Genomic DNA, 13,536 nt, shown 5'->3' on the forward strand with positions numbered 1-13,536 from the left:
CCGGCGCTGATCCGCCTCATCTCCGGTGGCCTTAGGGTCATGGGAGCATGGCGGATCCCGGCCCTTGCCGGTGGGAGGGCTCCGTTTTTAGATGTGTCTTCGAGATCTGTTAGGGTTTGTGTCCAACTCAGGAAGGCGAGACGACGGCGGCTTCCTGAAGATGAAATAAGGTTCTCCCCGCCTAGCCCCCGTTCCGGTGGTACGTTTAGCATCATCGGTAGGCGGTGTGGATGTGTGTCTCCGGCGAATCTGTCCTTGGTGGATTTGCTCGGATCTGTTAATCGTTCGTCTAGGTTCGTGTGTTTTCAGGTTGGATCCTTCCGATCTACGCTACTCTTCATCGGCGGCAGTTGCTGTTCCGGTGCGTTGGTCCTATGGGGCCTTAGCACGACGACTTCCCGACTGTCTACTACAACAAGTTTTGACCAGCTCCGATGAGGGAGGGGCGATGCCGGCGGCGTGCCTTCGGCTCGCTTCAGTGCTTGTAGTCGTCGCTAGGTAGTCTACGGATCTGGATGTAATTTTTATTATTTCTGGTGTTCATTGTACTGCCATGATTGAAGATGAATAGATTGGATGTTTTCCCGCAAAAAAAAATCACTTCCTTGTGGACAAAACCACATAAAATTTTAATTCTAAGTGGAAATTTAATTTTTCAGATATGAAGTGATCTCGAGATTGATCCAAAGTCAATTAGATCCAAGTACATCGATTTCACCGTGAAACAACCGTTCCTAAATAATTTCCAGTGAATGGCATCTGGTTGATCCAAAAGTTGAACACCCATCAACCTGCGCACCAAATTCAGCCACGAGTTCCAATTTTCCCCCACCAACGACCTCCTGAATTGGATATTAAGAGGGATTGTTTGTAATACTGTAGCGACATAAGCTTCCTTACGTTGTACAATATCATTTAATGTGGGATATTGCAGGGCTAAAGGTGTCTCCCCTAGCCATGCATCTTCTCATAATCTAGTCGTATTACCGTTACCAATGATAAATTTCACCCTCTGAAAAAAGATTTCTTTCATCCTCATTAACCCCTTCCAAGACGGTGAGTCATTAGGTCTAGCGGTAATCTGGGCCAATGTTTCAGTTTGAAGGTACTTTTTTTTAAAGGAGGAACACCCCCGGCCTCTGCATATGGACAATGCATGCAACCACTTTATTAATTATTCACTTGTTATGCAAAATAAGCCGACAATCCATTCCTTTATGCATTGGGATAAAAACGGTGACATGTGGAATGTGATTACTGTCACCAGGCAATCGAAATGACAATTTAGTTTCGCATGCGGCCTAAAACTGTTTGAAATATGTTTCCCGTCTTTCTCTATCAATTCGGACTTCTGGATGTATTGATTGGAGCATAAATAATTCGGAATCAGTCTATACGTGACACGGCCGTGTTGAAATATATTGTTTGTCTTTCTTAATCAGTTTGAACTTTTAAATGAATTGATTGAAGCATGAATTTAATAAACACCATGTAATATTACACCTTACATTTTTTGCAGCTCTGCAGGTTGAGTCCGTAGTGGAGGAATGGCGGGACAGAGCACCAGCCAGTGGTAGCTCTCTGGAAGCAAGCAATGTGCTGATATTCCTTTGGTTGGTAAAATAGAAGAAGCGATGATTCGCGTCAATCCTACGGGAAACCAAAGCAGCCGTAGTTCAGCTCAAAGTATATAAAAAAAAAAAGAACTGTAGTTGCCAAGGGCGCGTTTGATTGATATCTCTGTTTTAGTCCATTTTGCGTACTTGTTCAGTTGAATCTGTTTAGACTAATGCAGCCTAAAAATTAAAATATCTGCATGTAGTTTGATTGCTTGCATTGAGCTCCCTACATCAAGAAAGCAATTTGTAGCATGCTATTTGGTTGTCTGTGTCGCTGATGTTAAACAAACAACACGTTGTTTAGTTGCAAACGGCATAAGGTGTGATCATCACTTCTCACTGGTGGTGACCTTACCACACACACTGAACATCGTCTTGTCCTAGTGAGGAAACAAATGCCAGTTTATCCTAACTACTAACAAATGGCAGTATAAATTATTAAGAGCCCTATGACTGAATAGGGCAAAGTTCAACGTTGCTAACTAGGTAGAAGACCATCCTCTTCCTCTTCTTTTTCTTCTGTTGCTGCTTCTTCTTCTGCTGTTGTGCTGCTGCTTCTTCTTGTCTTGTGTTGTTGTCCTCCTTCTTCTTCTTCTTCTTCTTTTCCTTCTTCTTTTTCAGATCCTTGTCTGACCTCTGAGCCCACTTCAACCTTTTGTTTTCCCACACTTCGTTGTCAAACGCCTCCACCATGGCCGGAGTTGACCACCTCATTAGGCGTCACATCTTTCTCGTTCGGCACAAGTCATCATAACTCCATTGTAGGATCCAGTTATGAATGATGCAACATGCAAAAACAAGCTTAACTTGGGTAGGGTAAGGGTGGAATGGCTTCTGATCCAGAATCTTAAACATATTCTTCACAGCTCCAAATGCCCTCTCAACTGTAACTCTAAGGCTGAAGTATCTGAGATTGAACAGTTCCCGAGGAGTCCTAGGATAATTCCTACCAAATAACTCGTTCAGATGGTACCTAGTTTATTGGTGATGTGTGACTATCGTGCGGTTCGTGGTTTAAAAGAGAGCAAAAATACAAGGACTGTATTGCATGCGACAGGCGTTGAAGATTTTTTTTTTTGATAAAGAACATATATTAATATTAAGAAGATACCAATTATACTGGCCTCTGCGACCAATATGATATCAGGCGTTTCCGAATCCCCCTGCACCGCACCCTATGTCGGGACCAACTTTTGCAGTCTGACTCGCTGGAAACGGCCGATTCAAGCATTCCCAACTAGGCAGGCTCTGATTGGCCTCTACAACCAATATGATATCAGGCGTTTCCGAATCCCCCTGCACCGCACCCTATGTCGGGACCAACTTTTGCAGTCTGTCTCGTTAGAAACGGCCGATTCAAGCGTTCCCAGCAAGGCAGGCTCTGGGGTGCTTTAAGTATCGTGCCAATGCAAATCAGACCTCCTTGCATGCAACCAACAGGCATTTTCCATCCCGCCCGGGTCTGGTTGGGCTGTGCAGCCTACCAAACGCCCCAAGTTGGAAGGTATCTATTCCCAAAGCGCCGCAGTCATCAAAAGACTTAACTCTTCTCACGCGAACCAAATTCTGTAGTACCTGCTGACTTCTGAATCAGGGTCAGTCCAGATCATGTACCATCTGTACCCAGTTGCACCGTAGCATCTTTTCACTTGTACCACTCCGCATATAAACAGAAACCACCACTTGCCATATGGAGCACTATACACACATCTAGGCATCTACTCGACGCGCGGCCGACATGACTGTTCCACTCAGTCACAGGTACGAGTCCAGGTAGGCGTGCCGGCCCCGCCGGCCGAACTCGAGCAGGCTGCCGTAGGCCCGGTCCGCGACCCCGACGAACAGCGCGTCCGCGTCCGGGCTGAACGCCACGCCCGCGATCTCCCCGAACAGCCCGATCTCCTGCGCGGCGCCGTAGCCGGCCCGCGCGTCGTACACGTGGACGAAGTCCGCCGCCTCCGCCGCCGCCAGGAACCGCCCGTCCGACGAGAACCGGAGGCCCCGGACCGCGCCGATCCTCCCTCCCAGCACCGCGAACGGCGCCGACAGGTTGCGCGTGTCCCACAGCCGGCACGTCTTGTCCTGGTTCCCCGTCGCCAGGACGTGCCCGCCGGGGTGCCAGGCCGATGAGAACGAGTAGTCCAGGTGCCCTTTGAGAGTCGCTATCTCCTGCAAATGTAAGCATGAACAATGCTCAGTTTTGCTGCAGGGTGGAATGAAGGGGGATTTGAAGCTGTGATCTGATGATCTGTTGCGTACTTCACCCGATTGAGCGTCGGTGATCACGCAGTCGGAGCTGTCGCCGAGGACCGCGAGGAGCTTGCCATCAGGACTCACCGATGTGTTCTGTGAAGGACATGATCCCATGACAACTTATGATTCAGCTGTCGGGGCGAAGGTAGAGTCAAGGAATACCGAAGAGGAGCATGGATTCACTCACATTGACCGACCACGGGAAAGTAAAGCGACTAAGCAGGCTGCACCTCTCGGCATCAAGAAATTTGACAGTGCAGTCATTGTTGGCCGCCGTCACTCGAGTAGCGCCGCTGCATTTTGACAACAGGAAATCTGATAGTTGATCACGTATTGCCCACAAATTCAGAATCAGAATATCAACCAAATTGTGCAGTTCTTACCTAGGAGACTCGTACACATCTACAGCATTCGTGACGGAGTTTTTATTATCAGCGGCATTCGTACAGAATGCCACCCCGGGCTTGTCAACATACTGTCGAGAAACAATTTATGAGCTAAGATACATAAAATGGTTGAAAATTCAGCGCGTCTTGAGACTATACCTTGAAAATCAGTTCACCACGGAAACCACCCGCTACCATGAGATTGTCTTTTAGGGCCATTGTGCTGATCTGCACTCTGGACAGTGTCCGAGCTCCATGCGTCTTCTGTGAAGCAGATGGAGTATAGATTGGAAGTTAGATATACAAAAATAACAGAAAAAGGCACACATTGAAGAGATGCAAACCTGCTTTGGAACAACTTGGCCTGCAACGTGGAGCACTTCTGTCCCTCTTTGAAGAAGAGAAGACCAGTGCATCACTGAATTGTTCTGTGCCATGTAAACATCATGCTTGGATGTGGCCCACACAAGATTCCTTAGCTGAAGATACCAAGAATAGGAATGATCAGTGCCTTCGGAGTAGAAAATGTGAACAATGCTTTGCAGGTGCTGTTTTATCCAAATGGAAAAAAACGTAGTTGATTGTAGCAACCAAACACTGACAATTTGATCTTGACGATATGCTTAGTGATAGTGAAACATAATGTTCTCTATGGTCTTACAACATTACTGAAATTATCTTACAAATAACTGCATTAAGAAAGAGAATAAAAAAGGCCTAGCAAAACAGCAGATGAGAGCACATTACCGTATCCATAAGAATTTGCTGGAAAACCGATTGGCAATCTGAGTTGTGTCTGAAACTGCACAAACCAAAGGGCCGATAACTTCCTACACACTCATGCACATTTCTAGGCATCACTCCCATTTGACCAACTCAACTACAGACTGTAACTCTACCATTATGGTTAGGACCTAGGAGTATTTCAAGATGTACCTAAAGGAATACCTATGTCTAAAACACCAACCATCGTTAGTAAAATACAGCTGAAGAAGCATTTGGTTATCTTACCTGAAACCAACTGAAGATAATCCAATGCAACAGTTTATGGTGAGTTAGTGACCCAATTTTCAACTCCTTACAGAAGTTCAAGGGCTAATGCAGACTTTTTGTACATTGGTGCGGGTGCGGCCACACACTATTTATAGCAATTTAAAAGAGGATAGGCAGATAAGGCCTTTTAGGAACCGGACCCATAACTACGAGCTCATGGAAATAAAATGACGTCAAAATGTCAAATAGTACAATAATCGACAGCAGAATGTATCCGAGAATGCAAGACATGCACACACAATTCACTCGGCCAATAATGCAAAAGATGTACTCCCTCCGCTCCCTCCGTCCAAAATAAGTGTCTCAACTTTAGTACAACTTTGTACTAAAGTTAGTACAAAGTTGAGACACTTATTTTAGGACGGAGGGAGTAGCATTCAAGGACTTTTAGTAGGTCAAAGTTAATACCATAAGAAGTCCTGCATAAAATTTTGTTAGCATCTCTCTAATGTTCAACCTGCCAAAAAGAAATGGGAATATGAATAATCTGACCGAACCTTGCTAAAATAACCTATCATATCATATTCCGAAGATGTCATATGACAGAGCCGGCCACTGAGGAGTGAGGATGCTCAACCACCTGCTTAAGAACCCTGTTGAGTCCGTTGTATTGCAGTTCTATCCTAATATACAAGCCCACTAATTGCAGAAATGAAACTACAGCTTCAGTTACCAGATCCGGCTCAACTTATGAGTTATGACATGACCTGCACTCACTGTTACGCTATAGTTGCAGTCTATACCAATGGAATAAACATGAATGAAGATTAGAAGCTTCACCTAACAAAATCAAAACCGGTCAAAGCTTCAAGAATCTCACAACATCTACAAAACAGAGTAAGAACATAAAATGCAAAAGGCTAATATAGCTTGAATACGTCAGGCAGTCACCAGTTATTATTTATATGCTTTTGGCACAAGCTTTCCTCATACTTCCTTTTCTTTTTGGAGCCAAAGACATAAGAGAAGAAAGGACGGAGAGGGAACAGTAAAATATCTTTGCACTAGTAAAGGTAAACAATGAGGTGAATACTGAAAGTTCTTATACTACATATGAGGAGTAACAATGCAGTGCATTATGATGTAGTAACTTTGGGCAACCATATTAACAGGTTGTGCTCAGTTTTTTTTGTTCAAAAAGTAAAACATACCACGCAGTTTGAGTGCACATAATTTTCCTTTAAAAATGTTGAAGATTGAGCTAACTATAGTGGGTAACAATCACAAACTCTGTAGAATTCTTTAAAGAATTGAATATGTTGTTTAACACCTTTGATGTTAAGATTCTTATATCAATGCAAGCATCAAATATCTTAAAAATGGGAAGGTAACTGTACCTGAAAATGCACTATCGTTGGCTTGACAAGTCGTGTGTTGAAGCAGAAATCATAGAACTTGTCATTTGTCTCCACTTGTTTGCACTCCTAGAAAAGGAGGGGGAGGAGATAAGTCAAACAGCTAATGGCTATGATAAGAATTTACAACCATGTAACAAATAAACAAATATTTTTTATGGCGTTATGGGAAGATGTATTGTTTGCTTGCAGTGTCACCTCAATAGTTGAGCCTGAGATAGATACCAAAACAAACCTGACAATTTTTGTGTCAAGCGTCAACAAACAACTAGCGGTGTGATAACCAAACAATCAAGAGTATTTATGAATATGATTAACACACAGAGCGAGCTATCTCCCATTTATTGGAACATCAGCACAATGCCGGTGCATTGCCACGAAGCAAAAAAAAATGACAAGAAGTTGGACCATCAGCTTAGGAGATTGTCAAAAAATATTGGTGCTGTGCAACTATCGCGCGGTTCATGGTTTAAAAGAGAGCGAAAATACGAGGAGAAATTTGCATGCGGCGGGCGTTGAACAACCTTTTTTTGGGATAAAGGAGGCAACACCAATTACTGCCCTTGGCAAAGCAAGAACTGCGAGAGAGGTTTCAACATAAACCTGAGCATGTGTCGGGCCGGGCTTGTAAAAGCCCAACCTTCAAAATGCCAGCCCGAACTATCCTCTTTTCTGAAGCCCAAGCCCAGCCCGAAGTCAAATCCGAGCCCAAAGAAAAAAAGAAGCCCGAGCCCATCCCTAACTACCTTCCGGGCTGCAAAAGGATGCCCGAGTCTGGCCTGATTGACAAGCCTGACCCAGGCGGGCCTTGCTTTTTCAGGTCGGGTCGTCAGCCGGGCTGCCTATACCCAGGTCTACTTCAACAACAACGCCCCTAGGAAGGGAACGACACACCGCGTCACCGCTGCCGGATTCAAGCACTGAAGGTCAGATCATAGGTTTTCACCTCGAAGATCAAATCCGAGCAACTCCAAGCAATGCCTTCAGGAACGGGAATGCGTGTAAACACCGCCATTGCCATGTGCAACCAACTAAGGTTGTTGTTACCACATATAAGTAATTAGTGGAAAAAAGAGTGGTGAACTCACAACCAACTCCAACCTTTATAAGCAGGAAAGAAGATAACAACTACCATCACAATTGGCATGCAGAGCCATAAGGGCGATAAGCAGAAAAACAGCTTTGCACCAATGTCACTTGTGTTGAGGTGTACAACACTAAATCTCACCATATCAAACCCCTGATGTGACCTCGCGAGGTTCTCATAATTCTTGTAATGCTTCAGCCTCATCTTGCGATACTGATCTCTACTGTATTTTAACCTCTCCCATGGTATCCCTTGCATGTCTTTTCCATTTCTGTACTCCACGGCTGATGTATCATTCTTATGCTTATTCTACAGCAAGAACAAAATTGAGGTCTTAATATTCATGAAACAAATGAAAGAATGCAATTGTTCAGGCAAACCAAAACAATTCAGATTAGTCTAATAAAAAGTAAAAGCAACATGTCCAGAAAGGCTCAAGTATCGGCATGTTATACTGCACCAGAGAAAACTAGCACAATATTAGAAATCATAGATGTGCATGTGCACATTTCTGCATCATGATTTAGTAGGTGTCCGAGTTGTTGGCTCGTTGCCATCACATATGTCCACCTCAATAGTGATGTTGTTGTATTTCGGCAGGCACTCCAAAAGCTAATTTAGCACAAAAATTTCCTTTTAGTGCCAACCATTTCCACTAGGTGGGGCCATCGGCAAGATTTGCAAATGTTATCCTACCTATTGCGTCGCCGAATTGCAAGCATGCTTTATTTAGCTTTATCAAAATTAATGTGTGGTCTGCACGTAAAATCACTCCAGCAACCATCTGCTTCCGTATTGAAGGCTTGAAGCAACACACGCACTACTAAATTACATGTAGTGAGACTTGGTTAACCATACCGGGCTCGAGGGATGGCCGTCGCGGCTGCCGGAGACGCCAAACCCGTCGGAGTCGAAGCGGTCGTCTTGCAGGTCTTCCAAATCGTCGTTCAAGTACACGGCCATCGTCCCTGCCAAGGAAAAGCACAAGAATCGAGTGAATTCCAGAAAGGAACCGAGAAACTCTGAGAAAAAAACTGCAACTTGCGAACAAGAGTAGTTCAAGCGCAGCGCGGCGGCCGGCCAAAACCTCCCAGAGTCCCAAACCACCGCCACTGAACCCAGACGAGCCGAGCAACCCAGCGCGGCAGGGAGGGAGGGAGGGATCACACATTCAGACGCAGCAAGACCAAACCCTCCTAAAATAATCGGCGGAAAAACACGCGCGCCGACGGCAGCACCTATGGTGGATGATTGATTTACCTCCCTGGGAGCCGGAGGTCTGTGGCGGGCGCTCCTGCCGGCCAGCACGGCAGCTCGAATCGCGGTCGAGGTCCCTGGAGGCTGGAGCCCTCAGGATTCGGAGAGGATTCGGCGCGCGAGATGAAAATATCCCCGGTCGTTGGTCTTCGAGCAGGAAAGAATATCCCGGTGGTGGAAGTGGCGAAAGGTGAGGAGAAAAGCGGTGCGTGAGCAGAGGGAAGGAAGGCACCGCGTTAACTAGTCCGCGCCATTTGTATTTCCTTTTTGCTGGGGTTTTTGTTTTTATCTCTATCTATATATCTATATTTTTTTATATATCTATATTTATCTCTATACCTACTTAAAAAGAATGTAAAGTCCCTAAAGAAAAATTGTAAAGGGCATCTTCGACGGGACCCTCAAAAGCCAAGCAATCGTCCGGACCAGCTGTCTAGATGCAATTTGCCATCCAATGTGGTACTCATCGTTCTATGGATCAGCCCGATTGTCCGAATTCCCGCAAACCGGACGCAAACGGGGGTGCTCTACGAGTGTCCAGACCGCCGCCACATAGGACTCCGACATCCTTGGCCCACTCAAATCCCCTTCCGGTCCACTTTCCTTCCACTCCGCCCTTACTTTCCCTTTACTTTGCATCCGCACCTTCCTTCTCGTCTGCTGCTGCACCTCCTCGGTCGCCGCCCAGGCAACCACGGACCTCTGCATCCCTCTCCCACGCGCATGCTCACCTTGGACTATGCCACCGTCCACTCAGGATCCATATGTAGCCAGGTACCCTCTTCCCCCTACCGACACCGTCCATGGTGAACACCACACCCTACAGATGTTCGATCAAATGCCATATAGTTTTTTTGTTGAACATCTCGTTGTTTTCTAGAGTAAGCACAATATTGGGATACTCGATGATGGAAGATGAGTTGTTGTATGTATGGAAGGTCGCATTTGCAGACTTTGTAGGCATAAAGCAAGGGCCTCGTTGTTTTGGCAAAACTTGCATGTTTCTTCACGCCTGGTTGTAAAGGACTGTTCATGCACTGTTTTCAAACAAATGCTCGTGACACATAAAAAATGTTTACAACACTCACATAGACATCTGATGTTTTAAAAATGCTCATGAAAACATAAAAAAATCATCATATAAATTTTTTAAATGTTTGCAACATTAAAAAAATGTCCACTCATTTTTTCCTGAAAAGGTAAATAATTATTGTCACAATTTGAAGATATGTTGATGACATATAAAAAATATTCAATCCTTCTTTTTACAAAAGAAGGATTGAAAAATATGAAACAAAGTAAAGAAAAGGAAAGTATAAAGAAAAAATAGATACAAAAAATAAAAATAACACCTGGAATTTCCTAAAAGTGGGAGGAAGGTTTCTAAAACCGCTCCCATGAAGGTTCCAAACTGGACCATTCCGGTCCGTAGAAGATTCATAAAACCACTGGAAAACGTTGTTGGGCTGGCTCATTTCGTGCGGTACTGTAGGTGAGCTGACGGTGCGTCTCATAGTAAGCGAGATATAGCACTGACTGACTGGACAAAGAGTTTCATAGCACGGGCTCAAATGAGCCCGGATGAACAGTGAAATTGAAAAAATAAGAAAAAAATAAAAAGTTCTGATTTTCTTTTTGGAAAACATTAAAAAATAATTAGTGCTTGCAAAGTTTCATCATGGGATCACATTTGTGGAAGTCATGGCAAGAAAAAAATGATGATCCAGAGGTGCTACTTTCAGAAGCATTTTGGGGAGCTGAGTTTATCCTTTTTGCCACGACTTCCACAAATGTGTTTCCATGATGAAAAATTTTAAGCACCTGAAAATTTTCTTATTTTTTGCCAAAAGAAAAATCAGAAATTTTTGAATTGTTTATTTATTTATTTTTCTTATTTTTTACTGTTCATGACAAGAGCATTTGAGCTCGATCTCAGATTAGGACTTTGGTGTCTGTCATTGTAACCACTAGTTGTTGTGGTAATGCATTTATGGAAGTTTGCTTCTTTATTGAGACCTCCAAAATGTGTATCTTCTTTTCTCACAATAGCGTCTGACTCTGACAGCATGAAACCGGACGTGTTTCTCACTCTGTTTATATTTGATGTGCTCCAACGTTTCTTCTTATCAGTCTCAGAACATTTGATTCTACGAGAGAAAAAAGTTCTTGACAAAAGGAGCAGATATTTCCTTCACAACAAAGGAACACTCCTCCAATGTCCATAGACATAGCGGGCTTTAAAGGACAGTTCCACGATACGGTTCATGGATTCAGGAGAACATGAATTTCAACACCTTATTTTTTCTCCGCTTTCTTACAAAATAAATCAACAAAACCTAACCAATCAAAACTGTAGAAGAAAAGAAATAACTATTCAGATATCCTAAGGCTTTTTGCCTAGTGCCTAAATCTGCACTTTGAAGATGCTCTGTTCTTCCCTCTTGCCAAGGATAGGCAGGGGCTGGGTAGTGTCACAATTGCACTTCGATGCTCTGTTCGTCGTCCTCACATGAAGAAGTTCGGCACACCAACGCCGAAGGTCGGGTCGAACTCGAAAAGGCAGTCCATGCTCGGGGCTGACACGGCTGTGAGCGCCGACACCACCTCCTGGAGGTCGCCGTCCAGCGGCCACTCCGCGTACGCGCCGGCTGGCACCGGGTACGGCGACATGGCCAGACCACCGTTGGAGCCAGACGCCACAGGCGAGGCCATCGACGGCGGTGAGACTGAGGTGTTGTTCAGGGCGCCGTGCTCCGCGTCCACGGTCAGGCCGGCTCTGAGGCTCTGCAGCAGGCTCTCCGCGTGCGGGTTGTGTTGGTTCGTCGGCGGCCTCCTACCGCCCGTTGGCCTGCAGGTGTGCTGGCCGTGGTAGACGACGTCGAAGAGCGCGGGGTCCTGGTCGGCGCGCTGCACCTGCTTGGTGGCGGGGCAGGCCTGCGAGTTGCGGTGGGTGCAGCGGTAGTAGGCCCTCGGGTGCTTGGCGCCGAGGATGTCCTTCTGCCCGTACTTCCTCCAGCTGTGGCCGTCGTCGCCAGGCCCCTCCGCGCCGCCGGCCGCACTCACCCTCACCTGGCTCGTCCACCTCGCCGTCGCCTTCCTGCCAAGAACCACGAAGCGCCAAGAATTCAACAGCAGTTCGGCGCATTTGGATGATCCAATTCCAATTGTGCTCTGTTCGAGCATTTGAGTTGAGTTGGGTCTTTCTTTTTACCTCTTCTTGGTGTTGGTCCTGAAGGGCTGGTCGGAGACGCCGCTGAGGGAGCTGGAGGTGCTGGAGGGCGTGGTCGGGGCGTCGGGGAAATGTGCGGCGGCGACGAAGCCGATGGACCGGTCGGTGAGCGCGAAGATCTCGGCGGTGAGGGCGCGGCACAGGTCGATGGAGACGTCCGGTGCGTGTAGGTGCAGCTCCAGCTGCCGGACCAGCTCCTGGACTCGGCACAGTTCCGACACCACAAGCTGCAGGTTCCCGCGGCCGGTGCCGTTCCCCTCCACGCTCTCCATTGCCGCGGACACGGAAGAACACGTTCGATTGGCGGAGGAGAAGGAAGGAAGCGAGCAAGTGATCAGCGATATCTCTCGATCGCGAGGTGCAGGAGAGGAGGTGGTGGACTGGTGGTGAGAGGCGGGGAGACGAGCCATCTTATAGAGGCGGAGTTCAAGTGAAGTGAGGTGGAGGGGATTTGTTTGACTGGATGGGGATTTTTTGGACTGCCATTTGATTGGCTGCTGCCTTGCCGGGTACGGGTAGGGTTTTGCAGCTGCGGGCCGTTTTGCCCGTGAATTAAACACTTTCTATAGGGGGTGTATGCCCAAATATTTAGATGGCCAAATGGATGGCTTTTACCTTTTCTTTTCTTTGATTATTTTTAACATAGTATAATCGAAGTCGCTTACATATACGAGCATACACTCATTCTTATGAACACACACCAATCCTACACCTATGAACACCTCCGAGAGACTGAGCCGGCATAACATATTCAGATTTTACGAAGTCACCATAGGCGCCTCGCAGTCGACGTCTCCTCCCACTGAACGAACATCACCGGAAACCTAAAATAAATTCAGAAATAATGTGAGCACCAATGTCAAGTGCGGGACTAGGAAGTACCACTGTCCTCCTAACCATCCAACCACAGGTTGCTTCGCTTCTTTGACAAAAATTAAGGGTTAATATTGAGTGAACCCTTCCATGTCGTACTTATGTAAAAAAAGACCGGGTGTACTTGTGTAAACACAATTTGGAAACTACGTTGTGTCCTCGTACTCCTTCTGTTTCATATTGTAGTGCGTATAGATATACATTTTGTGTGAAAAGTCAAACTTTGTAAATATTGATCAAATTTATAGAGCCAAGTACGCCGGCCCAATGATGCTCCCCTTCGATCCAACACGAATGACTTGACTCCACGAGCGTTCAATCCACACCGCCCTAGGCGACGGGTGACTCGGTGGTGGTGGTGGTGGAAGCGCGAGTGACGCCATTGGCGGTGACACCAAAGGAGGGGGGAGGGGAGGGGCCGCCT

At 46.1% G+C, this 13,536-nt stretch overlaps 2 protein-coding genes across 6 annotated transcripts; both read right to left on the reverse strand.

Moving 5' to 3' along the window:
* Nucleotides 1-3,166: 3,166 nt before the first annotated feature.
* On the reverse strand, nt 3,167-9,291 carry LOC109773616 (uncharacterized WD repeat-containing protein C2A9.03). Of its 5 annotated transcripts, none has more exons than XM_020332313.3 (10): nt 9,014-9,291; nt 8,612-8,721; nt 7,895-8,062; nt 6,649-6,735; nt 4,603-4,737; nt 4,418-4,522; nt 4,256-4,347; nt 4,060-4,165; nt 3,884-3,965; nt 3,167-3,788 (listed from the first exon to the last, which is right to left on the reverse strand). In XM_020332313.3, exons 2-10 carry the CDS (start codon nt 8,714-8,716, stop codon nt 3,265-3,267), a joined length of 1,404 nt encoding a protein of 467 aa, XP_020187902.1. In that variant the 5' UTR covers nt 8,717-8,721; nt 9,014-9,291; the 3' UTR covers nt 3,167-3,264. The 5 variants fall into 5 exon arrangements, with proteins under 5 accessions (XP_020187902.1, XP_020187903.1, XP_073364239.1 ...); XM_020332314.3 differs by having other exon boundaries at nt 3,879-3,965; nt 9,014-9,261; XM_073508138.1 differs by lacking the exons at nt 7,895-8,062; nt 8,612-8,721; nt 9,014-9,291 and adding an exon at nt 6,092-6,136 and having other exon boundaries at nt 3,879-3,965; nt 6,649-6,736.
* Nucleotides 9,292-11,246: 1,955 nt separating this feature from the next.
* LOC109773615 (probable WRKY transcription factor 41) lies at nt 11,247-12,637 on the reverse strand. The gene is made up of 2 exons (XM_020332312.3): nt 12,222-12,637; nt 11,247-12,107 (listed from the first exon to the last, which is right to left on the reverse strand). Exons 1-2 carry the CDS (start codon nt 12,509-12,511, stop codon nt 11,516-11,518), a joined length of 882 nt encoding a protein of 293 aa, XP_020187901.1. The 5' UTR covers nt 12,512-12,637; the 3' UTR covers nt 11,247-11,515.
* Between the last annotated feature and the right edge of the window lie 899 nt (nt 12,638-13,536).

This window comes from Aegilops tauschii, chromosome 2 (genome assembly GCF_002575655.3).
Source record: "Aegilops tauschii subsp. strangulata cultivar AL8/78 chromosome 2, Aet v6.0, whole genome shotgun sequence".
Taxonomy (NCBI): domain Eukaryota; kingdom Viridiplantae; phylum Streptophyta; class Magnoliopsida; order Poales; family Poaceae; genus Aegilops; species Aegilops tauschii.